The sequence below is a fragment of the Schistocerca gregaria genome, chromosome 3 (genome assembly GCF_023897955.1).
Source record: "Schistocerca gregaria isolate iqSchGreg1 chromosome 3, iqSchGreg1.2, whole genome shotgun sequence".
NCBI lineage: Eukaryota > Metazoa > Arthropoda > Insecta > Orthoptera > Acrididae > Schistocerca > Schistocerca gregaria.
Window position 1 is genome coordinate 328,591,332 of NC_064922.1, and position 26,596 is coordinate 328,617,927.

Sequence of the window (26,596 nt, forward strand, 5' to 3'; positions counted from 1 at the left end):
GTTTATTTGTGACCATTGTCTGTAGTGATTGTGTGAAGGCAGATGCTCTGATTGTTATCTGCAAATTGGTTTTATTTATGTAGAAATCTGGCGCACAAAGCACACCTGCCACTTGGTGGCACATGGCAACCATTATTGAGGAACTGAATCGCCCAGTTCTGTGCACTGTCAAGTCCCATACATGCTGTATAACAGTACGTAAAGTGTTGTGTCTCTGGATAAAGTGCACACATTGCGTGCAGCAATTTTTTTTCAGTAGCCTATTAGTGTCCCTGGACACTGCTAAGAATTAAATGTCTTTAGGATAAGAATTGTTGGGATAAAGAGGACATTTGTCAGTTTCGTCTTCTGAAATGCTGTTCCTTTCCACTCCCTCCCCTTCATCGTACATTTACAGAGCCTTGCGTTATGGAGCTGTTAATACAGAAATTACATAAACCTCACTTTCACATGTTGTCCGTACCCAGAATACGTGGACAATATGCAGAGTGAAGGGGTAAGGCCCCAAGCCCCAAAACATCCACATCTCACTCTCACCTACATCTACATCTCTATTCTGCAAATGACTGTGAAGTTCATGGAAGAGTGTGTGTCCTATTGTACCAGTTACTGGAACTTTTCCCTTTCCATTCACATATGGAGCACAGGAAGAATGTTTAAATGCCTGTGTGCATGCTGTATTTATTGTAATCTCATGCTCAAAATCCCAACAGGAAGAATACATAAAGGGGCTGTAGCATACTCCCAGTCACTATTTAAAGCCGGTTCTTGAAACTTTGTAAGTGTGCTTTCTCACAATAGTTTGTGTCTACCTTCAGAGTCTTCCATTTCAGTTTCTGCAGTACCTCTGTGACACTCGCCCATGGGTCAAACAAAGCTGTGACTATTTGTGCTGTCTTTCTCTGTATATATTTGGTATCCCCTGTTAGTCCTATTTCGTACAGGTCCCACGCACTTGAGCAGTACTGTAGGATAGGTCATACAAATGATTTGTAAGCTGTCTAATTTGTAGACTGAATGCATTTCCCTAGTATTCTACCAATAAACTGAAGTCTGCCACCAGCTTTACCCACAGCTGAGTCTATGCGATTGTTCCATTTTATATTCCTGCAAAGTATTCCATCCAGATATTTGTATGAGTTGATCGATTCCAACTTTGACTCATTGATATTGTAGTCATAATAAAACTACATATTTTTCATCTTGTGAAGTGCACAGTTTTACATTTTTGAACATTCATAGCAAGTTGCCAAACTTTGCACCACCTCGAAATCTTATCAAGATGTGGGTGATTGTTCGAGCAGCTTCTTTTAGACAAACATCATTCAACTTGGGTATTACAAGCATATTGAATTGCTGAAACATGTCATATTCTTCCCTGCTTATTTTTATGATGCTTCTGCTGTGCACACTCAGTTTTCATGCATTCCATGGTCTTATTGAAAAAGTGGACCGAAGGGTACTTAAGACACTGGCCTTCAATTTGGTAGGACTGTTATTCAGTTCCCATCTGTTCAAGCCAATATAAATTTTCTGTGGTTTTGCTATATTGCTTAGGACAAATGCTGATATAACAGTCAGAGCTTGTGTTCCATCTGATCTTGCTGTCAGTGGACTGTTGAATTCTAATCTTCCTACCTTATTGCTATTAGGCATGATTTGTTTCAACTTTTAGCTTTTTAATGCACTGCTTTCTTGCTTTTCTGTTCTAGAAAAAATAGGATTTAATTTATTATTATTATTTAGAACAGAACGTACATTTTTGGGTACTTCCAGCTTTCGATTTGGTTTGGGCACTCCACGATTGTTTTAGATTGTCCTGAGTCCAAGTTTTGATTGTTTTGAAGGAAGGTGTCAGTATCAGTAACAGTAACTTACGCAATCTGGGAGAACTTTCTTATAACTGTCTTATCCAGGGCGATAGCTCCTCTGTTTCCATTTGCAGGCTCAGATTGTATTATGTGAAATATTAGTGTTTCATTCAGATGCTGAGACACATTCCTTCCCAAATCCAACTGTAGCATTATAATATACTGCTTGTATTTGTCTCGGACATCCTCCTTCCTTGTGTGTCACATACTGTCTGTTGACGTTAGCCCTGGGGTGTACAGCACCAAACAAGTTAAGCAACTTTTGTTTCTTATAGTCTGCATATAAAATATTTTGTGGGGTCGAGTTTTCCATACTGAAACTTTTTGTAATTACAGGACCTGCCAGTGACCTTTAGTCGTAGTTTTGTTTGTGGAGTTGAATTCAGTTTTTATTTCAATTTTGTGCCCCATAATATTATTGAAGGACACTTTTCTTAACTGCTGCTTAATTTGATTTGTTATTCATTTAATAATTTCATAATTAATCATGTAATTTCTTAACCGATTTTGGGCACTTGGTACCGTTCTCCGGAAGATTATACCTGTCACATTATTTGCAAGTGTCAAGTAAGTCTTAACGGATTCTAGCTTTCTAATACTAGTATCTTCATCCAAATGAATTTCCATTGACTTCACAAGGTTTCCTCCAAACGCACTTAATTTCAGTAGCAAGGAGCATGCAGATGCCATCACTAAATGTTTTAACAATACTTAGCATTTCGTTTAGGATTTTATCCATTCTTAAACAGATGACTAATTAAGTTGTCATGAAGCTTAATAATTGAAATAGAATCTATTTAGTTAGAGAAATCACAGACGAATGCGAAATAAGAGATGAGACAAAGAATCACCATAAAATATTCCCTTTTCTTACTCATATAATTCATGAATGAAAACTTTGTTGTCCATTATTTGTGGATTGTCTAGTATTCCATTACTTCATGCTACATACAGAATTATAAAAATTTTAGGTGAACTCCTATAGTTCAAGCCAGTTCAGGATCCAGTCATTAGGTACACTATAATATGCCTTTATGCGATCTATACACACCACACTTAAGTTTTGCCTGTGTTGGCTGACATGCTTTAGTATTATTTTATTGAGGAACTTCTATTATTATTATTATTATTATTATTATTATTATTATTATTATTATTGTTATTGTTATTATTACTATTACTATTAGCTGAGTACTTGACATTGTTCTTCTCTCTTCCCATCTCCCCCCTCCCCTTCTCTCACCATCTCCTCCTGCCCCTCCATCTGTCCATTTACTCCTCCCCCCACTTTCTAACCATTTGCCCCTTGTGTAATATAGTGTGCCTAGGAGAGCTGCCTTCTCTGGGCACTAGACAACAATTCAAGTAAATCGCATTTATGGAGTTTATTATAAAAGGAAAGATTACAATACATAACTTTGTGAGATATAGATGTGTCACAAGTAAGGCAGTTTCTAAGTTACTCCTGTAGTGTTCTTAGGTTGGCACAACCTCAAACTCCAGCCACGACTAGGTGGTGCAGCACTTGTATTATCTTCGTATAGAGGGCGCTCTGGTCTCGGTGTTGCCGTAGAGAGGGGCCCATCAGTGTATTATTGGGTGACGTTGTCTCGCAGCCCTCTCTGGCCATTGTGCCAGCACTTGATGTGGCGGAACATGATCTACATGACGTATAAAGATATAATTTTGTAGGTACATTTTTCAGCATATGTGGATTGCGTCTGTAAAATATGTTGTAAATAGAGGTAGTAATAAAGAAATAATAAATTAGAAAGTCATGCCTGATATGGCAGTTTACTGTATTAACAGGGAATATGTAATGAGCGATAAGCTTTTTTCTTATCGTCATTTCATGGGGGGGAGGTGGGGTAAAAGTGATTAAAAAAAGTCTTTAAAAGGTTTGAAATTACGTGTTAAATTGGTTGCAAATCACAAATTGCTGTCATTCACAAATAGTGGATGAGTATACTCTGGCTATTTGGAAGTCATGAGGTGCGCTTATTTTTCACCTCCATTCATGTCCCCTTGAGAGATAGGTGTTCTTACCCCCACAGTGGTTCTTCCCAGACATTAAGTAATCCAAATTGATCTAATGGTTTAGGAGAAGGCGTGGACCACACATACGTATGTACATACATGCACACATACTCATACATATATAATCACATAAACTTTCATAATATGTGTGGATTATGAATCTCACATGCTTGAGCATGTGTAAAATTGTTTAATAACTTATGCTGTTGTAAGTCATAAGTGCAATACCTTTTCAGTAGTTTTATTCTGTAGAACAAAAAAGTATACATATTTGAATTTGCTTTTCATTTCACATTCGTTTTCAATGAAGTATAATTTTGCTTTTTATATTTTAGCCAATATTGGTGGAACCTCAGACGAAGGATGCATTTGTTGCAACAATGACTGAATACTACGCGAAGATCAAAGATCCAAATGTCAAGGGTGCCTGCTTTATGGCAGTCACAAGAGGCAAAGTATCTGAAGGCCTGGACTTTGCAGACATGAATGGCCGTGCTGTAATTATTACTGGACTGCCTTATCCACCTTTTAAGGACCCACGTGTTGTACTTAAACAGAAGTACTTAGATGAAAACCGAACAAAAGAAAATGAGGTAGGTTTATAAGTAACATGTTAATTAAAATTGCTTTTGCCATGTTCTTGTTATTAGATTAGATTAGCTTTTTGCTACAGTATCCTCTGCAATATTTCATAGCAGCACCTTGTTTTATTATGGTGTTTAATACATTAAAGTTTTGTTTTGGAAGTGGAACCTCCTTGATAGATTAAAGTTTTGTGCTGTTTGTACTGAGGACTTTCCTTTTCCCCCTGGTGGTGTTGGTCTAGTTGACTGAAATGTTGTCAGCCAATGATGTATGCTTGGATTGCCGAGATGGTAAACAGTGTATTACAACCAGCATTAAGAAATTATATACTACCAAACTTCATCAGTGCTGACTGTTGGCACTGTACTGTATAATCCACAAGACAAATAAATGGTACTGACAGCAGCTAAGGCAGATCAATGGCAGTGTTGCTGTATGTGGTATTTGTACCCTGATCCCTATGTCATGGGGCGGGGGGGATGCAAGACCATGCAGGTTGGATCTGCATAACTTTGTTTGCAGCTACTGGTTCTGATAAATAAACTCGAAAAACTACAAATAACAATTCAGTATCTAGTATTCTGAATTGTTTGATATATATATGGCCAGGGGAAAAAAACTGAAACATCTCCAGGGCACCATGTGTATATTGAGTATGTGCATACTGAGGGGTTGTAGTGTTAGTGATTCATTTATCGTGGTCATCAGCAATCAAGTGATAGTGAGAAGGCCTGTTTGTACACCCCCTCTTATGACTCTGAGGCCATTAACTGTGCAGAGTTGAGAGGTGAACAGTGTTTGCAACATTCGTTTTAGGGTATGATCATTCCCCACCAACAAGTACATAATCCTGTTGATAGCTTCAGCCATTTGATCAGGGTCACATTGTGGGCTGCGGGAAGTTGGATAGACATGTCAGCGGATTGGTGCACATGTTGGGCACCGTGTATTGGGGGTGTGTCACTGCTTTCAATCTTTAGACCAGGTTCCAAACATCGGCATAGTACAAACGCATTTCCAGATTTACACATTGTATGAGAAGTGGTGGCTGACCAAACATATCCTGATATGAAATCTGTGCACATGTTGCACCTGCTGTGTCATCAGGGAGCATTGGGAACCATCTTCTTGCAACAGGATTAAGGTAATGAGTGCTTATGGCCAGACTCCCACTGACGCCACATCATCGCCAGGCACGACTGCTCTGGTGTTGTCAAAGAGTCGACTGGAGAATAAGAGTGGCACTCCATTGTCTTCAGAGGTCAGAGTAGGTGCTGTCAGTATGTGGGTGAAGGACGTACTTGTGTATGACAGACTGAGCTGTCTATTCCAGAGTGCATTTGACATGACACATGGGTCCCATCCCAGGCTTCAAAATGTGGCAAACCACCAGTTACAACTTGCAGTCACATTTACTGAAGGCTAACGTAACCAGCACCTGATTTGTTACACAGGTTGTTAACTATAGGCTACTGCTGTTGCATCAGTAGGGAGGTGACATGCTTTTTTCAGCAGGGCAGTGCATGTTCACATACAGCTGATGCAACCCAGCATGCTCTTCATAGTGTACAAAAGCTGCCCTGGCCAACAAAATCACCAAGTGTATCACAAAATAAACATACATAGGACATGATGAAGTGGGGCTTACTCATTCTCCAGGGCCTGGAAGAGCCATTGCTGAACTGCAACTGAGCGTGGTGGCGCAGTGGTTAGCACACTGGACTCGCATTCGGGAGGACAACGGTTCAATCCCATCTCCGGCGATCCTGATTTAGGTTTTCCGTGATTTCCCTAAATCGCTTCAGGCAAATGCCGGGATGGTTCCTTTGAAAGGGCACGGCCGATTTCCTTCCCCATCCTTCCCTCACCCGAGCTTGCGCTCTGTCTCTAATGACCTCGTTGTCGACGTTAAACACTAATATCCTCCTCCTCCTGAACTGCAACAAAAGGCATGAGATGGTTGTGACAGTCTGATGCAGGATGTCGTTTGGCACTTTTGTGATCGTTTGCATGTGAGAATACACATCTTTGTTACTGCCGGAGGTGGGGACACTGTGTATTTATATGGCTGTTTGGACAACTTGTAATGTGATGTGTGTTTCATTTGGTCTGAATGTGTTATCATATATTTGTACAATGATGAACTACCTCCCCCCCCCCCCCCCCCCCCCAGCAGTGTATTTCACAGTATACATGCAAACTAAGTTTGTCATTTGATAGAACATGATCAGTTTTTGCTTTCATTGTTAAATATGTTCAGTATAAATTTGTTCTATGTTTGTGTGATGGGGTAATCCATCAGTAGATTAACAGATAACTCATAAAAAGCTACTTAAAATTTGAAACTTCCTGCATCTTTAGTGATATACTAGAACTAAACATTTGCACTACCTGCAGTGTTACAGGTGTGCCAGTCAGGTATAAACCTACTTCTATGATGGTCTTACGTACCGGGCTAATCCCGGTGACCATACCCTTGCACTGGGTAGGCCCAAGATGTCTTAACTATTTGCTGCAGGTTCCTATTGTCTATTTTCCTATATCTGAGTTCTACTTACTAAAAACCTAATCTACATCAAATTTGGTGCATTCCTCTAATTTGGTGATGATGTACCCCCCCCCCCCCCCTTTCCTTAGTCCTCGACATGGCATATCTTGAATGTAACGGTGCTCAGCCTGTCCACGACCAGGCGGTACGGGATTGGCATATTGGAATACATTTCATTATTTGTTGTTAGTCACGATTGTCCCTCAGATACTTTAGAAGAACCTTTTGTGATACCTCGTTGGCCAGGTCATTTATTACTTGAAATGTATCCTCATGTTGTAACAGGTTAAAGGTGTCATTGTGTGGTAATTGCTGCCCCAGTGCAGCTGCTACATCATTGTGTAGGGACACTTGTGAACCACATGGTCTCGACTACCCTCTGGTGCACCACAGTCACACGAATGTGTAACCCTTCTCCCAAATCGACACAAATACATTGGGTAAGGCCCGTGACGAGGGAGAAAGTGAAACAGTCTCCTTGCTGGCTTAAAATATCCCAGACTTGGTTGTTCTCTTATATCTGGCAGGAATTGAAAAGTTCTATGTCCAGTGTCATCAGCTTCCCTTACTTCCTGCAACAGCTCTACACCCCTTCTCTTGATTGTTCCCTTATCCCCAGCCTGAACACCCAGAATGAAGTCATATCCCCTGTTTTCCCAGTCTCTTCCTTCTTTGCCTAGAATCGTGCAGCTTGTTCTCTAATTTTGATATCAAGGGGCCAAAGCCCCATTATTACCAACAAGGCCCCATCCAAGGATGTCCTGTAGGCCCCAACTGACATTAATAACATATTTCACTGTACCCTTCTCACAGCCATGGCAGGCACCACTGTCATGAGCCTATGTGCCCAGACTCCTGAGCTTTAACCCACTATTGATGTTAATATACTGTTGTAGCATAACTTTATCAGTTCAAGAGGGCGATGGAATTTTTTGTGCCTGGCGCATATCAGGATCGAGCACTTCTAAGGCTCTTTGGGTTACAGTTTCAATGTGCTTTGCGAAGTTCCACCTTTCATCAATGACTCCCAGATAATACGTCTCTTGGTGCCAGAGAACTTGTGAGCCCTCGATTGTGACTGTAGGGTTTCTAATTAGTTGTCCTTTCAGCGAAAGGTAGGTTGGCTTACTTAGTGCAACTGTCATTTTAGTTTTACGGCACCATTCTTGCAATATATTCTTGGCCTCTCGATCTTGGGTTCACTGTCCTCGCAGCTACAGCCACCTACCAGCAAGAGGAAGTCATCTGCGTAGGCTTTCACCTCTAGTGCACTTTCACTCTGTTGCATACTGTCCAGTAGTGGTTCCGGATAGATGTCCCAAAACAAGGGCCCCAGTGCAGAGCCCTTTGGGCATCCCTTTGTTGTTGACTTTCTAACTGTCCTGCTAGGGGATGATAGCCAGACCTCCCGATCGTCGCAATAACTCCTCAGACAACAGTATAGTGGCCTTGGACACTCGTCCTGTAAACAGGAGAAGAGCGAAGGCCACTACAGGTGCTCAAAGGTGGTGGCTGAGTCACAGACCTTGGCTGCCAGGGCGATTGCGTCAGATGCCAACCGCCCAGACCTGAAGCTGAACTCATCCTGCACAGCACCCCAAGTGCAGCCAGTCTTTCAGCCAATAATTTCTTGAACTGTTTTCCTAGAGATCGGTGTGTACAACTTGGTCTCAGTTGGGTCTTTTTCTGTCCTTTCTTTATTATGACCACATTTTCTGTTTTCCAAATTTTAGGTAATTTTTGCAGCATGAGGCACATGTTATACAATTTTGTAAGTGATGCTACCAACTGAGGGGCGAAGAACTGCACCACCTCTACCACAATGCCGTCTGGCCCAGGAGCTTTTCCTCTCTTTAAAGGTTTAATCTGGGCAGACACCTCCTCTTCAGAGAAGGGGTATTCTGCCCTATCATTTGTATATCCCACAAGATCTGCTTCTCTTATTTGGCGATGGCTCTCTGTTTCCCCTTTCTCATTGTCATTAGGCAACAGGAACTATACGAGGACCTCAGCAGTTCCCTGCCAAGACTCCGTCATCTGTCCCCTTCCCAGACTGTAGATAGTACCATTGGAGAGTGGATCTTCTCCCTCGCCAACTTATAGGGCACTCCCGATGGGTCAGTAGCCAGTTGATTTGTGACATCTCTTTCCCAACTTCGAACTGCAACTGCCCAAAGGTTCTTCTGGAATGTCTCTTTCAGCTCCCTGTATTGTTGCAACCATCATTGCTTTTTCCACCAGATGACACTGTGCTGGTAATGCTTCCTCACTCTTCTGATAGACTGGTGCATTTGCTCCAGTTCGGCAGACCATGGTGATGGAGAGGCTGCTATGCCCCCCTCCTAGTTGGTACAGCTGCCTTCACTGCTCTAGTGATAGCTCTCACTAGCTCTTTGGCATACCCATCATTCCACATTTACATTTTGGTTTTGGTCATCTTCTGGTAATGGAGGAATGTCGCACTCTGTTACTAGGCACTTCCAGTCCATTCTGTTATAATTCAATTGCATCTTCCACCCCATGTCCCTGTGGCACTCTGTTTTACTACTTAGTTCTTCATGCGCAACTCAGATGAATGATGGTTGGAATGATTAAAGACATAGAATAAAAACTGTGGGTAATTGTAAGATAAATAGACAGAACTGTAGTTTGAGTAATTCTTACATTATTATGTAAAATTTCAGTTTAAAGAACTACAGAAAGAAGAAAATGCTGAGGGGAAAGGGGGCGGGTCATACATTTAGTTTATTTGCTATGTTGTAGCTGTAAAACATGACAGTCATAGTTACCCAATGACAAAAAACTTAACAGCAAATGTTGTCTCATGTGAAAATAGTCATACGCTTTCAGGCAGCTGTTTTATAATAGATCAGATAAAAATCTATTCTATTTTAGGACAGAGGTGTTCAATATTAAAGGGGAAAAGACTGTTCAAGCCTCCTCCAAGTAGTTGATAATGACCTGAATGCTAAATATGTCGAATCAGCTTAGTGTCTAAATGTACAGTTTTTATGATTATACACTTAACAATAATTCCGCATCCTATGTCAGTGTGATGCACCATTCAGAATTTTTTGAAGTGATTATGGTAACTTGGCTGAAAAGACAAAAATAAAGCAAATGTACATATGAAATGAAGAAATTCAAGATTTAGCATCGAGTAACTTCTGTAATGATATAATACTAATTAATTTTTTTAAATAATACATTTTTCACTTTGCCTGTGTGGTGTGTCTTTAGTGGTTTGTATATTTTTAAATTCATTTCTTTAATTTGTTATAAAATCAATGTCATTTAACCCATTTAGGAACTAAGCTACTACAACCGATATTCAACAGACTGCAGCCATCCATTAACAGCCATAAAAAAAATGCTTTCATTCATTCTTGAACAGTTTCATATTTTAAGAAGCATGCATGTATAGTGTATTATGTTGCAGTGTTTGTAAAATATGAACATGAAAAGCCAGGTGAACAAGAGCAGATAGAAAAGTCATGTGATTCAGTCTCACTCATAATATCACTTTTTGATTCACAGTTTTATTTTTTTGTTAAACGGTACTTTCAGTTATTGTTTGTATAGTTACTTTACCTTCAAAACCAGTAACTGAAAAATGTATACAGATGTTGTCAGGTCGTGACTGGTATCAGCTGGAGGCATCAAGAGCTGTGAATCAGGCTATGGGACGTGTCATTAGACATGCCAAGGATTATGGTGCTGTCCTGCTCTGTGATTTGAGATTTGAGAATGCCAGTTTCAAGAAACAACTATCTGCATGGTTGCAACCACACATTAAGACTTTTCGTCAGTTTGGTCCCATTGTGAGGAATATACGATCCTTCTTTAGACAAGCTGAACTTATGGTATGTACAGCAGTTATTTGTCTTTTGTCTAGGAGACAAGTGTAACACACACACACACACACACACACACACACACACACACACACAGAGAGAGAGAGAGAGAGAGAGAGAGAGAGAGAGAGAGAGAGAGAGAGAGAGAGAGAGATATTCCTGAATATATGAATATATAATTTATTCTGTTAGTTCAGTAATGGAAATTCCGGGATGGAAAAATGTGTAAAATAATGGAAAGGTAACCACTTACTTACATAGGACTTGTGCGTGGCATACAGGAACACACAACAAAAAACAGTTAACACTAGCTTTCAAGCTCTTACTCTTTTACCGGTAAGAGTACACACATTCTCACACACAGACACCAAATGTGCATGCCTGTAGTAGCGGAAAAACTAATTTTTGAATGTTTCAAGCACTTCATGGGGCAATTCCTACTAATTTTGGGTTGAGAAAAATAAATATGACAACGAAAAATTTTTATTAGCTCTAGTTTCTATGATATACACAAGGTTGAAGTATTACATATTAACAGATTGAGAGAATAGGATACATTTTAATTATGTACATGATAACAACAATGAAAGTGCATTTGATTTTTTTAAACTGGTAATTACATGCTAAGAGTTCTAAATTGCTGGAAAAATACTTCGCAGGTGGTCGTGTCTGAAGAGAATCATGTAGTGACCTATTGACTTCGTCGTCTCTTAGTTTGCCTCTTGTAATGGAGTTCCGCAGAATCCCTACACAAAGACCAACAGTAATCCACAAGCATTACTTCATTCCAACGACCCTGATATCTTTGTTCCATAACAGAAATGTCCTGATGGAATCTCTCACCATGTTCATCACTAACAGCTCCACAACTAGGAGGGAAAATGTTTGGGTGGGAGTGGAGAAAATGGATCTTAAGGGACATGTTGCATCCAAGGTTACGGTATTTTTGCATGAGCACTGTTACCAAATGCTTGTAGTTGTCATCTCTTTTGTTGCCTAAAAGTCCATGAACAACACCCTTGAAGGCATGCCAAGCTTCCTTTTCTTTCCCCTCCAAATCTTGGTCAAATGCAGGATCCTTTACAAGTTATCTTATTTGTGGTCCGACAAAAATGCCTTCCTTAACTTTTGCATCACTTAATTTCAAAAATTTCTCTTATTTACTTAAAGGCCTGTCCTTCTCGGTTCATAGCTTTGACAAAGTTTCTCATCAAACCCAGCTTGATATGCAGGGATGGAAGAAGAATGTCTTTTGGGTCCACAAGAGGCTTGGCAACGACATTTTTCTTGTGAAGATTTCTTGCAGGCCAGTCTTCTTTAATATAATGCAATTTCCTCTCTCTACTGTCTCACGTACATAAGAAGCAGCAATGCTTTGTGTAACCCAGTTGCATTCCTAAGAGTATGGCAATGACTTTTAGATCACCACAGGTTTGCCATTTGTGTTCATGATATTTAATTGAGTCCAAGAGAGCTGTAATATTTGCATATGTCTCCTTCATGTGAGCAGCCTGACCAACAGTAATAGATGAAAGAAGGTTCCAATTGTGAAGTAACACAGCTTTCAAACTAAGTTTGAAGGAGTCTATGAATAGCCTCCATCAGTTGTATCATGGTTCAAATTCAAAAATTTTATCAAGCCATTAATTTTGCTTCAAAAAAAAAAGAAAAAAAAAAAAAGAAAAAAAAAAAAGAGGGGGGTGGGGGGAAGCAGTTCCATGTGACATTTCCTGTACTGTGAGATTCTCACATCACTTTTGAGAAGATTCCAGTGCTGTAGTCGAGACCCAAGAATTTCTGCATTCTCCTTTCAGAGGCCAAGGTCTCTAACGAGATAACTCAGTCTGTGTGGTTTATCATCATGGTGAGAGATTCCATCAGGACATTTCTGTTATGGAACAAAGATATCAGGGCCGTTGGAATGAAGTAATGCCTGTGGATTACTGTTCGTCTTTGTGTAGGGATTCTGTGGAACTCCATTACAAGAGGCATGGGATGTGGAAGGCTTGTTTTGTTCTTCTTGTTCCACACTCTCTTCATTTTCTACTTCAAACACACAATTTTTGGGTGGGTGGAGTAGGAACTAGTAAACTATCCGAATGTGGAATGGGTCGAATAGCAGATGGAACTGAACTGTTCTTCTTTTCTTCATAGACAATCCTGCCTTTGTAAGTGGAGTCAGGCAGAAATAGCAGCCATCTGTATGGTTTGTAGGCTCCCGCCAAATCATAGGCACAGTGAAAGCCATAGATCGTTTCTTCTTTTTCAGCCATTCTCGCAGTGTAGCTGAACATGCGTTGCAACATATATGTGTAGCCCAAGACTTATCCTGGTCCCCTACTTTCATACCGAAATAATACTGATAGGCAGTCTTTACAAGAGGCGTCAGATTGCGTTTCTGTGAGGAAAATGTTATTTCACCACAAATATAATAAAAGTTATTCACCATATTTACACGTTTTCATGGCATTTTTACAAATTTTGCACTAAAAAAGCACTCGCGAACCAGAAATTTTGCAATAATTTGAGTAGAAACTACATGTAATTCACAGTCACAGCAACAGTATCTACGTTTATGACTTACAAACAGCTGGAGAGCATTTGTGTTTTGTTATATGACAGGTGTACCAACTAAAAAAAAAATCCCCAAATTTAAAATGTTCACTCTAAAAAATGAAATGTCACTTTATCTTCAAAACAACAGCTAATCTGTCATTTTTATGGTGATTTTTGAATTCAGCAGATGGAAATAACATGTAAATTTCCAGTTTTTCAGCCCGGAACATTCATTGTTGCCCAGTGTTACTGAAAGTAGGTGCCTATGTGGATGAAGGTTGGGATGGAGTAGGGAGGGAAAGGTAACCACTTACTTACAGAGGACTGGTGCATGGCACAGGACTGGTGTGTGGCACACAGGAACACATAACAACAAACAGTTAACATTAGCTTTCAAGCTCATGCTCTTTTACTGGTAAGAGTACACACATTCTCACACACAGACGCCAAATGTACATCCCTGTGGTAGGGGAAAGACTAATTATTGAATATCAGTTATTGAAAGTAGTTGCCTATGTGGATGGAAGTTGGGAGGGAGTAGGGAAGGATGCATGAGACAAGGAGGTGGGGGGGGGAGTTTAACCAGGATTGTGTGAGGCAGATCTTGTTGCACTAGATGACTTGGCTGCTGCAGTGATGATAAAGAGTGAGAGAATAAGGGAGAAGTTGCCAAAAAAGGGAGGGGGGAAGAGAGGGGTGCAAAAAGCAAAAAAAAAGTGTGTGTGTGTGTGTGTGTGTGTGTGTGTGTGTGTGTGTGTGTGTGTGTGTGTGAGAGAGAGAGAGAGAGAGAGAGAGAGAGAGAGAGAGAGAGAGAGAGCACCTATTGTGGGGGTGGGAGGTGGCAGTGTTTCTGTAGGCCATACACCAGTCATCTATAGGTAAGAGGTAAGTGGTTGCCTTTCCCTTGTCTTACATATTCTGTTATCTCAAGTTGATATTAAACAGTTGTTACTATTAGGTAAGTTTCTGTCTACGTAGTTACTATTTCTCATTGTAAATGTATTTGCAAATCAAGTGAAAATAACAATCAGATACCATGATACCATAACAAACAAAAAGAAGAATGTTACCACTTCTGAATCTATATACTTTGCAAGCCACCATATGGTGTGTGGCAGATGACATTCAGTGAGCGACAATCATTTCTTCCCTTTTTATTCCACCTGTGAATAGCGGATGCAAAGAATGACTTGGGAAGCCTTTGTATAAGCTCAAAAATATCTGATTTTACAATCATGATTAGTTTGTAAGAAGTATGTGAAATTATTATTGTTACTTTGAAATATAGCATATTAATAGCTCTTTAAATGATTATTAAAGTATTGTTCTTCTGTTAAATAACCCATTGTCACTGGAGTTTCAAAATAATGTCTTTTCAGGTGGGAGGGAGGAGGCATCACATTCCATTATTTCATCAGATACATTATGCTAACAAAATATGTATACAACATAAAAATTACAGAAACTTTCTTATTTGAATCAGATAAATTGTAATTGAACTCTTCATCCATGTCATCAACATCAAAAAGATCACTAAGTTCATCTTCAGATTCTTTGAGAATGTAAAAAATCTCTGCGTCACTGAGTGGATTATTATCAAACATATTGCTTAAAGTACACAATGCACTAACAGTGACGTCTTACTTTCAACTTGCTTGTTTGAGTGCTTCGATAAACAGAGTGCCTTGTTATGAATCAGACTGCAGAAATGTGTACTAGAATTGTTGATGTCCCTTCTCTTATCTGCTGAATAACCAGTATTACTCACAAGAACTAATGAGGTGCACTGCCTGTTATATTAGGGTTATGGCAGTCCTCACTAAGATGTTGTGTGTTTAATATTATGGGTATGGCACCCTAAGTGTTAAGAATGACATGCTAAGTTTTGTTACCTACATCTTCATTCCAATTACAAAGATGGTTCAGTATTCCATAAGCTTGTATTTTGTGCACTATATGAGAATACAGAACTGTGTTGAACGTCTTCCAAAATTCATGGAACTTGCCATGAACCTGGACACACAACTGTGTTCTGTACCTCGTAGATGAGCAGTACAAACTGTGTTCGTGAGAGTGTAGTTTGTGTGATTCTTGTTGATGGATGCAGCACACTATTCTCTATTCCTAGAAGGACATAAAATGTTAACACAGAAAGTGCTCTGTAATTCTACAACAGATTGACATCTGCAGAATAGGTCTATAGCAGTTTATGCATTTGTTCAATTACCCTTCTTGAAAATATGAATCTCTTGCACCCTTTTCTAGTTGCTTGGAAGACTTTGTTGCTCTGGCAGTCTAAGATAAACTGCTACCAGTAAGGGATTAAGTTCCAAAATGTGAGGAAGAGAACACTGGATGAGGAAAGGTGATTAATTATATTGGCACTCATTGCCCTGGGAGTCTTTTACTGTGATCTGAAGCTTTTCCCTTCTGACAGTGAAGGGATAGGTTGAGTAATAAAAATAAATAAATAGGGGAGTGGGCAAAAGAATTTTGATAATTCATATGGAAAAAGCCTTCAATTTATTGTCACTTACAGTAATATGACAGCTAGGCAAAATTAATGTTAGATTAGGGACAGCTCCCCAGGTGGGAGGAGTGTCTAGCAATGGCAGTGCCAGCAGTTTAAGTTAATGTATATAGTTTATCTTACTTCTGCCTTTATTTTCCATGAGCTTCTACCAGGAAGTGAATATTATATGTGTTATTATCTGATTGTCTAGTTTTTATTTATATTAAAGCTTGCATATTTATTTCCTGCAGTAGCCTTTGTCTGAACTGAGTAGTGTAGCTGCAGACCATCATTACTGCCACCATTGGCTGGTTCACTTTGAATTTGTGATGAGTAGTTTGTCAGTTAGTTTAGCGACAGCTAGACAGGTGATAGGAGCATCCAGAGTGGCAGTGCCAGTAGTTTGTGTTAGTACATAGCCTTTAGTGTTGTTCAGAGTTTATTTTCCATGAGCATCTGTTAAGAAGTGAATGTTTATCTGTGTTTTTATCTGGTTGTCTAGTCTCTGTGTACATTTAAAACTTGTCTGTTTACTTCCTGCTTTATCTTTTGTGTGAGCTGAATTTCTGGCGAAGCTGAGATTTTTTTTTATTTCTGTTCTAAGAGCTTGCAGATCTTGCGATCTTTGTGTTTAGTGAGAACTCTACAGAGAAGATTTTAGTGTTTGTTTATTTCCCTCGTTTATTTAAGCACATCCCAACATCAATCGCACCACAGTTGGATAATTTTCTTCCCTACAGGGGTCGTTTTGTTCTTTTTTAATTAGTTCTGCTTCTTTTCTATTTTTGAGAATTTAACAGGTCCTCCCCCCCCACCCGCCCCCACCCCCTCCCCCCACATAATGATGTTAATGGGGACTGTACTTGTGTTTGTGCTACCCAAGGAGAATTTGCCACTGTTCATAAACAGCTGTAAACTGCATTGGCCACTGTCGACAGGCTTCTGCCTACTGCTGGAAGCTGCAGTGACATTGGGTTCCAGTGACAAGACATGAACAGATTTGAATGTAAAAAATCTCCACAGGTGACCTGGTTGTCGCTAAATCTTCAGATATACAATAACTGAATCTTTACTCAAGAGTGAATGGCAGAGAGTGATGGGTTTGCACGTTACTGGCCATAAGGCAAAAGAGGGAATGGGACAATTAGCTGGCCCCTTACACCTTAACAACAGATAGAAAGTTGTACCCAGTGTTTAATACTTCTGAGTCAGCACACAATGGCTCCTGCTGGGACAGTGGCCAACTTTCCTGCTTAGTCCAGGCAAGTGCAGAGGACAGATACGCTAGTCATTGGGAGCTCCAATTTTAGGCAGATTATAGACCTCTCAGGGACATAGCAGGCATGTCAGGAAAAAAATGCTATTGTGCATTTGACTCAGTCTGTTGGCTGGTGGTGGGTGGAGTGGGGAGGAAGGGCCGGATGAGTCATGTCGGAGATGTGGAGGAGACTCTGCTGGCAGCTATCAAGCACACTGTAGGCAACGGTTGCGAATCACTGCTCATGTTGTCACACATGACATCTGCCACTTGGGTTCTGAGGCTATCCTGTGTTCGTTTTGGTGGATGGGTGATTTGGTGATGGCAGCAGCTAGCACCGCATGTGGGATGTGGGCTAAACTCACAATTTTTGGCATTTTATCCAGAGTTCATTGGGTCCTCTGGTTTGCTGTAGAGTGGGAGGTCTAAACCAGAGGCACAGACAATTGTGTGGTGGTATCAGATGTTAATTTCTCAATCTCCACTATAGGGTGGAGAATTTTAGGACCGTCCTTAATGGTTAGGCATGCACTACATGCAGGAATTGGGTACTAGGGTAGCAGAGCAGGTGTGACTTGCACATGAACTTTTTTACTTTTATTTATTTATTTTTAAAATTAAAGTAACACCCTGGCACACTATTATCAGATAATGCCTGCCATTAGAGGTCAGAAGTAGAAAAGGTTAATGTGATATTAGTAAATTACAGGAGAATCCAGGATAAGGTACCAGAATTAGAACTGCCGATTAAAGATAATAATGCCCAGATAGTATTAGGATTCTAAATTTAGATTGGAATATTTGCCATAAGGATAGTTAAGACACCAATAGTGGTGCAAATTTATTGCAGTAAGGAATTTGATAATACATGCTGAGGTTATCAAGTATTCTGAGTGTGAATCAATCTGGGTGAAGTTAAGCATCACATGTGGGTCAAAAATAGTAATCTGGTGCTTGTATAGACCGCCTATGTTAGGAGTTGCAGTGGTAGAATATTTCAGGGAGAACTTCCAGAATTTTGCGTGTATGAGATGTAGCTATAAAATAATCGGACTGATACTATCACAGAGTAAGTGTACATGCCAAAGATGAATTACCAATAGCTCTGAAGCATGAAGCCTTCATCTCTGGTTTCTGTAGACATCGCAGTGTGGCTATGGCCTTCATTTGTGTAAGAGCAGTTATTTTGTTTTGCCGGAAAAATCATAAGTGTAATAATAAAGCAACAAATTGTTGGGAAGTTTCACATGAGGCTTGGAAAAACTGCTACTGAAACCTATATTTTACTAAAAGAAATGTGTAGCAAAGACTGTTTAACATGCGTGTGAGTTTTTAAGTGTTTCAAGCATTTCCAAGATGGCTGAGAAGATGCTGAAGATGGCTCACACAAAAGACACCCTTCAACATCAAAAATAGATGAAAATATTGAAGAAGTAAGTCTGATTTGATCAGATGGTTTGTTGAGTATTTGATTGATTGCTGAAACTATAGGAATTGACAAAGAATGTGCAACACAAATTTTACATAACCAGTTTAACATGAAAAAAGAGTGTGCAAAATGAGTGCTGAAAATTCTCACAATTGAACAAAAAGAAACTCGTGAAAATAGTTGTACTGACACTTTGAGTACTATTGAAAATGATTTTAATATCTTGGAAAGTGTGACAATGTAATGAATCATCATTTTTGACTTATGATCCAGAAATTAAGCCCCAGTCCATGGACTGGAAGGGCCCAACTTCAGTGAGAGCAAAGAGGGCTCGAATGAGCAAATCAAGATTCAAAGTGTCGATATTCATGGAAGTGTATACCCTCACTATGTTCCTGAAGGTCAGATTATAAAACTACATTACTGCCTTGAGGTACTTGCTCAACTCTGAGAAAAGAAAAAAAAGACAAATTTTAGAACAAGAAGTCACACAGCCGTCTCATACTACATTGTTAGTTAAGAGGTTTCTAGTGAAGTACAGCATTCCAGTATTTGACCACCCATAGTATTCACCTGACCTAGCACCATGTGACTTTTATCTGTTCCCCAAAACCAAATGCGCATGAAGAGGAACAAGATTTCAGTTAGTTGAAGCAGTGAAACAAAAAATGGTGCACATCATCAACGAGCTCATAGTGGAAGACATCCAGCACTGTTTCCATCAATGGAAAATTTGCATGAAGTGTTGTAGGAGTTCCATTATATTGAGGGTGACAATAACTAAATATGTATGTTGTTGAAATAAAATGTTTTACAGAAATAGTCCCATTATTTTATAGCCACACATTGTGCTATTGTAATAGGGGATGACTGGAATGTTAGAGCCCATGGTCAAAACTGATATCTAAGACAGGGATTTGTGTGATTTTAATCTGAATGTGTTGGCCAAAAATTACTTTGAGCAGATGTTGAGAGAACCAACTTTGATGTAATGTCTTAGATTTCCTAATAACAAACAGACTTGAACTTTTCTAATCAGTTAATGTTGAGGAGGGTGTCAATGATAATAAGGCAATGGTAGCATCTGCGACTACAGGAACTGAAAAGAAATGTTAAGAAAGGTAGGAAAATATTTTTGCTCAGCAAGAGTGAAAGGATACAAATTGCAGAATATCTGAGTAGTCAACATCAAATATTCAGTGCTGAGGATGAAGATGTAGAAAACAGATTGAAAAAATTCAAAAGCATTGTTCAGTATGACTCAGACAAGTATGTTTTGAGCAAGGTCTTAAGGGGTGGGAAAGACCCACCATTCTTCAATAACTGTGCTAGAAAACTGATAATAAACAAAGAAAGCTTCATCACAGAACCAAGAGAAGTCAAAACCTAGCTGCCAGAAAAAACTTGAATGAAGTGAAAATAATCATAAGGAAAGCAACGAGACAAGCATTCAGTGACTTCAGAAGTAAAACTTTACTAAAAAGATGATATCATAGATATATAGGTAGGGACAGTGAATAATTTTAGATTTTTAAATAAGGTCAGAAATTATTTCCTTGGATAAACAGCACACATTTCCAGTGATCCTTTTCTGTAATTCAGTATGTGCATTATTTTGCTCAATATCACCCAAATAACGATATCACACTTTATAACAGAGTAGGAGTAGCTGTTGTTGTTGTGGTCTTCAGTCCTGAGACTGGTTTGATGCAGCTCTCCATGCTACTCTATCCTGTGCAAGCTTCTTCATCTCCCAGTACCTACTTCAACCTACATCCTTCTGAATCCGCTTAGTGTATTCATCTCTTGGTCTCCCTCTACGATTTTTACCCTCCACGCTGCCCTCCAATACTAAATTGGTGATCCCTTGATGCCTCAGAACATGTCCTATCAACCGATCCCTTCTTCTAGTCAAGATGTGCCACAAACTTCTCTTCTCTCCAATTCTGTTCAATACCTCCTCATTAGTTACGTGATCTACCCATCTAATCTTCAGCATTCTTCTGTGGCACCACATTTCAAAAGTTTCTATTCTCTTCTTGTCCAAACTATTTATCGTCCATGTTTCACTTCCATACATGGATACACTCCATACAAATACTTTCAGAAACGACTTCCTGACACTACAGAGGAAATTTCAGGAGTATTCCAAGAGAGTGTGATAGGACTGTTATGTGACCTTCAGCAGCTCCAGAAAGATTCAAAATCGTGAAATGTTCAATTTTTCCTTTTTTGCATTTTAAAAATCTACAGACTTTCCCCTTTCAATTGATATATAATGCATTCAGTTCAGAAGACAACAACTATTTTTGAAATATGTTCTGCAGGGTGTGGCCCACTGTGGTGCTGTTAAAGTGAACTCATGAATCATGATGTACATAGTAATGTGAGAGAAAATAAGTGTTAGAAAATTTGTGTTGTGGCTAACGTGTGATAATTTGATATGTTTCGCTCGCTTGATTGTCGTATATTTTATGTTGATATACTCTTTTGCATTGCTGAAGTAGAAAACAGTGAAACCCCTATTCTACATTTTCATACAGTCCAGACTTAAAAAACCTAAATTGAGGAAAATGCAGAATTGAGAAAAATGTAACCCCCACAAAAAAGCACATGTAATTGGCATGTATGATTAAAAATCTCAGTCCTCTCCAATACTTTGTATAAAACGGGTCCAAGTGAAGGAAATTAAATGAAGAATAAAATGTTTATACAATAATTTTTGGCATTGAGTTTCATCAGGACTTAAAAAATCACTGATGTGTAACAGCAAGTAAAAATTCATCAAAAAAATTGAAATTGGTAGTTGGGTACAAGGTAACTGAGCTATTTTCCAACATGCTATGACAACAAACTGTACATTCAAAACATACTTTTTTGAGAGATCATCCTCTGTGCTCACCCAGGAAAGAAAAAACTGATAAATGTGCTGAATTAGACCAAAAACATCACAGTAGCTAAGTGGTTAAACCATAAGCATATGTAGACATCTGCTTCCTGACAAACTTTGTCACCATTGCTGTTATATTAATGCTTTTCTTACGATCCTCACTTCATATACTTGGTGCCAATAAAGTGTAATTTTAGGCTTGATGAGAGAAACAAACATATGAAAAAATGAGTTTGCTTCCCAAATTGACATTACAAGCTTATTATAAATTGGTTCAGTAAATTTCTGTACACTGTGTAAAATGTAAATTTGAAAGAAAGCTCAAGTGCTACAGTTTTGCTTTGTGCCCTCTACCACTGCTGCCAATCTTTATGATCTACGACGCGTTGTGCAAAGTATATACATGAGTAGTATATGTAGTTTTTGCAACTGTATCATGTCATATTTGAACACGAAGGTCTTCAAAATGTGCTATCACCAAGCCGTTGTTGAATTTCCATGTAACATCTGTATCATAGCACATAATCTGCACTAAAAGTATATTTTCAATACCAGAGAAGGAAAGTTACCACTCACCATATAGCGGAGATGCTGAGTCGCGATAGGCACAACAAAAACATTCACACAATTATAGCTTTCGGCTATTTAGTCAGCAGTACACACACACACACACACACACACACACACACACACACACACACACACACACACACACACACACACACACACACACACTCGTGTCTTCAATCTCAGAGAGCTGAAACCACACTGTGAGCAGCAGCACCAGTGTATGCTGGGAGTGGCGACTGGGTGGGGGTAAGGAGGAGGCTGGGGCGGGGAGGGGGAGGAATAGTATGGTGGGAGTGGCGTACAGTGAAGTGTTGCAGTTCAGACGGAGGGCCGGAGAGAAGATGCGGAGGAGGGATGGGGTAAGTAGCAGAAAGGAGGGAAATAAAAAGAAATTAAAAGACTGGGTGTGGTGGTGAAATGACGACTGTGTAGTTCTGGAATGGGAACAGGGAGGGGGCTGGATGGGTGAGGACAGTGACTACCTTATTAGGAAGGAATGTAAAATTGAGAAATTTTTAGCACCTGGGCTACAAATTTTTGGTGTACAATCGTGAAAAACGTAAAATTGAAGAATGTGAAATTGAAGTTCCACTGTATCATGTAGAATTTAAAGTCATTCTCGGCTTTTAGTTTGTTGTAAATTTTCTTTTATGCTGGGGAGTCTCAGCATATAAGTTTAAATGATGAGCAGGGAGCATAAAATTATTTTTGTCTCTTGTATTATATCTGTGATCAAAACATTTTTCCTTCTGTAATTCTAAACTGCCATGTAAAAAAAAAGAAAAAAGAGAAAAAATATATCACAGATATATAGGGAAGGACTGTTAATAATTTAGGATTTTTAAATAATGAGACACATGATTTCCTTGGCTGCACAGCACACATATCTAATGATTCTTTTCTGTAAATCAGTATGTGAGTTATTTTGCTCAAAATTCCCCAAATAACAATATATTATAACAGAGTTTAAGTAGCTATGGTATGCAATTTTCCTTGTGTCCATGCCAGTGGCATTAGCTAACATTTGCACTGTCAGTGCGAAGCTACATTGTTTTTTTATTAGATATAAATAAGAAACCTAAGAGGTTTTGGTCTTACATGAAATGAGTAAGCAGTTCAAAATCATCTAATCAGTCACTCAGTGACCGTACATGCCAAAATGTTGACATTTGATGGTTGAAGAGACATCACAATTATAGGTAGTCTGCATAAAGTAGTTGTTCGCCACTGTTACATCATATATATGGATTGGAATAACCCCTTCAGAGTCAACTAAGTCATGAAGATGGTGCATTGAAATGCCGAAACTGGTAGCTACACCATAACTTAAGGATGGCTGTAGGTGTTTAGTTTTCTTACAGTGATGAACTGCCCTAGTCCCCCAGACCTCCTGGCACAAGGATGGACATATAAAAAGTTTGCTGATGATGCTGTGGTGTACAGGAAGGTGTCGATGATGAGTGGATGTTGGATACAATTCAACTTTCTAGTTCGTGTGATGAATGGCAGCTAGGTATAAATGTAGAAGAATGGAAGCTAATGCAGATGAGTAGGAGAAATAATCCTGTAATGTTTGAGTATAGTGTTAGTAATGTGCTGCTTGACACAGTCACATTGATTAAACATCTAGGCATAACTTTGCAAAGTGATATGGAATGGAATGAGCATGTAAGGACAGTAGTAGGGAAGGTGAATGGTCAACTTTGATTCATGGGAAGAGTAAAACTGTGGTTCATCTGTAAAGGAGAGTGCATATAGAACACTAGTATGATCCATTTTCTGAGCCCTGCTCGAGTGTTTTGGATACCCACCAGATTGGATTAAAGAGAGACGTTGAAACATTTCAGAGGCAGACTGCTAGATTTGTTACTGGTATGTTCTATCAACATGTGAGTATCATGGAGATGTTTCGTGATCTTGGTTGGGAATCTCTGAAGGGAAGAGGAAGTTCTATTTGTGGAACACTATTTTGAAAATTTAGAGAACTGATATTTGAGGCTGACTGCAGAATGATTCTACTGCCACCAATGTACATTCCGCCCAAGAGGCATGAAGATAAGACAAATTAGTGCATGTACAGATTCTTGTGGATAGTCAGTTTTCTCTCCCTCTGTTTCCAAGTGGAAAGGAAAAGAAAGTGAGTAGTAGAGCTAGCAGGTATCCTTCTCCATGCGTCATACAGTGGCTTGCAGAGTATGTACGTAGATGTGGGTGTAAATGTACTTGGACTTGTGGTTGTTAAACTGTTGGCCGAGTACCGTATTTACTCGAATCTAAGCCACACTCGAATCTAAACCACACCTGAAAAATGACTCAAAATTAAGGAAAAAAAATTTCCCGAATCTAAGCCGCACCTGAAATTTTGGACTCGAAATTCAAGGGGAGATAAAAGTTTTTGGTTGCATCACCAAATTGAAACAAAGTTGGTTCATTGTAATATGAGACACAATTTAGATCGAATGAATGATGACACAGCTACAGTAGTTTGTAAGCTTTACCGGGTAGACATTGCTTTGCGTCAGGCGCTCCGTCTGTATTTATACGTGTACCCTTCCTTTTTCACGTGCTTCATCTGGTTTGAATTGGTTGCTTATTTTTCTTTGATCTGATAAGCGCCATTTTCTTTGTTATAGGTGTTTACGTCATTCTAAGTTTAAACTGCATTACTGTACTGTGGCATGCATTGTTTGTCGCATTCTTATTGTGCATGTTTACGGCCTGTCACCACTAGTGGCATGGCTTGCATTTGTGCTCACTACAGCCGCTTACAATTAAAAAAAAAAAAAAAAAAAAAAAAAAAAAAAAAAAAAAAAAAAAAGGAATCGTCTCATTAGCGAAACAGTGGCAAGAGACTGCTATTTTTTGTTACTTACACTGCTGCTTTCTTTGATAATGATCAACAAGAACCAAATAATAGACTGCGTATGATAGAAGATGTTCTGAACGAGAGTTTAGCGAAACTTTTTCTCTGTTTGAAAATCTTTGCAGGCACCTATTTATTACATTACATTCTGCACAGAAATTAGTCATCTTAGATTTATAAATCTAGTCAATTGCCGTGCTTCATTTCTGACTGTATCACTATTAGGCATAAGAATAATACGAATATAAACATGACATGATATGTATGTTCTTCCGCGTTTGCTGTTGTCTCACTCTAGTTTTGTAGTTTATTAGGCAGACAGGATTTAAATGAGATAGCAGCAAACAGGAAACATTACATGGCAAAATGTTGATATTCGTATTATTCTTATGGTGAAGAGAATACTGCATGTGATTCACAATTCATAAAAGTTGCTGTTAGTAACCATCTCTTCTCACAGGTAGGAAAAAATTCAGAACGTAGAGTTGGCCATATTGACAAACATCCCAAACAGTCTTGCCAGTCGGATTTTCATAGTACATTGAAATGCTGCTACATTCGAAGATGAACAATACGAAATTTGTATTTACTTCCTTGGATAATGTATGAAAATGCAGTGGTCGAACTTAGGGCGGAGAAATAAGCTCGTCTTCCTCCTTTTTTTAAATTTATTTGCTGACACAGAGGTTTTGGTGCCAGTATTTATCTTTATGCCTACAAAGCATGCCTGTGTAGCACTACATATATTAGACGGCAGAAGTTAGTTGTGGGGGCATCCACCAACATTTTTCAGAACTTCTGCTAGCTTTGCACTCGATTCTGTCACAGGCGCTTTTTTGGATTACAAAAAACGGAAAAAAAAACTGCGGCTTAGATTCAAGTAAATATGGTATATGATTTTTTATTGTGTTTATTAGCTTATTGTAATGGACTGTGGTATTTTGCTTTGCAGTTTCCATCAGCATCTGTGTTAAGTATTTCAGATGTTTCTTTACCACCTGTACCAGCATCATTTGGAACAGCAGTTGGTCGTTTAATAAACACCAAGGAAGACAGTCATAAATCAGATGATAATGCGACTTCATGGTCAATGAATGAATATACAACTAGTGCCTCCATTACTCAGAGTTCAGCAATGAGTAACAATCCTTTCACAAATGGAAGCCTTTTGGATGCTCTTGAACCCCATACTACATGCATTAATTTGCTGAATGAAATGCCTGACAGTGTATCCAAGAACAGAGGTACTATTGATATTAAAGGGAGCAGTTCACAACCTCCACCAGCCAAGAAGAAGAAGATGAAGATGGCACCTTTCACATATGTGCTGTCTGAATCAAATCAAAACACTTCAGAAAATGCAATCCCCTTGCCTCTTTCTACTAACAGGTTCAAAGAGGTGTCTAAATACAGTTCCTCTTCAGGAGCTGCACCTAGTAAATCTGGCACAGACAAACTGGATGATATTACAAACTATGTAAAGAAGGTAAGATATTTATATTTGTCTGAATATTTATTAAACATTACAACTACCTTTATTGGTTCAACAGCAAATTATCAAGTTGTTTCAGAACAGAGTTTCACAGTCCTATTTTGTCACCATATGCCCATTCTCACCTCCCT

At 39.1% G+C, this 26,596-nt stretch overlaps 1 protein-coding gene across 2 annotated transcripts in view; it reads left to right on the forward strand.

Annotated features, from left to right (window-relative positions):
- Positions 1-26,596, forward strand: part of LOC126354874 (regulator of telomere elongation helicase 1 homolog) — a 102,121-nt gene that overhangs the window by 55,131 nt on the left and 20,394 nt on the right. For both annotated transcript variants that reach the window (XR_007565389.1, XM_050004881.1), the window contains exons 11-13: positions 4,244-4,501; positions 10,665-10,904; positions 25,926-26,459. Coding sequence is in view for 1 of the 2 variants with exons in the window: in XM_050004881.1 (XP_049860838.1) it covers positions 4,244-4,501; positions 10,665-10,904; positions 25,926-26,459 (1,032 nt within the window). In the remaining variant the exon portion in view is untranslated. The remainder of the gene's footprint in view (positions 1-4,243; positions 4,502-10,664; positions 10,905-25,925; positions 26,460-26,596) is intronic.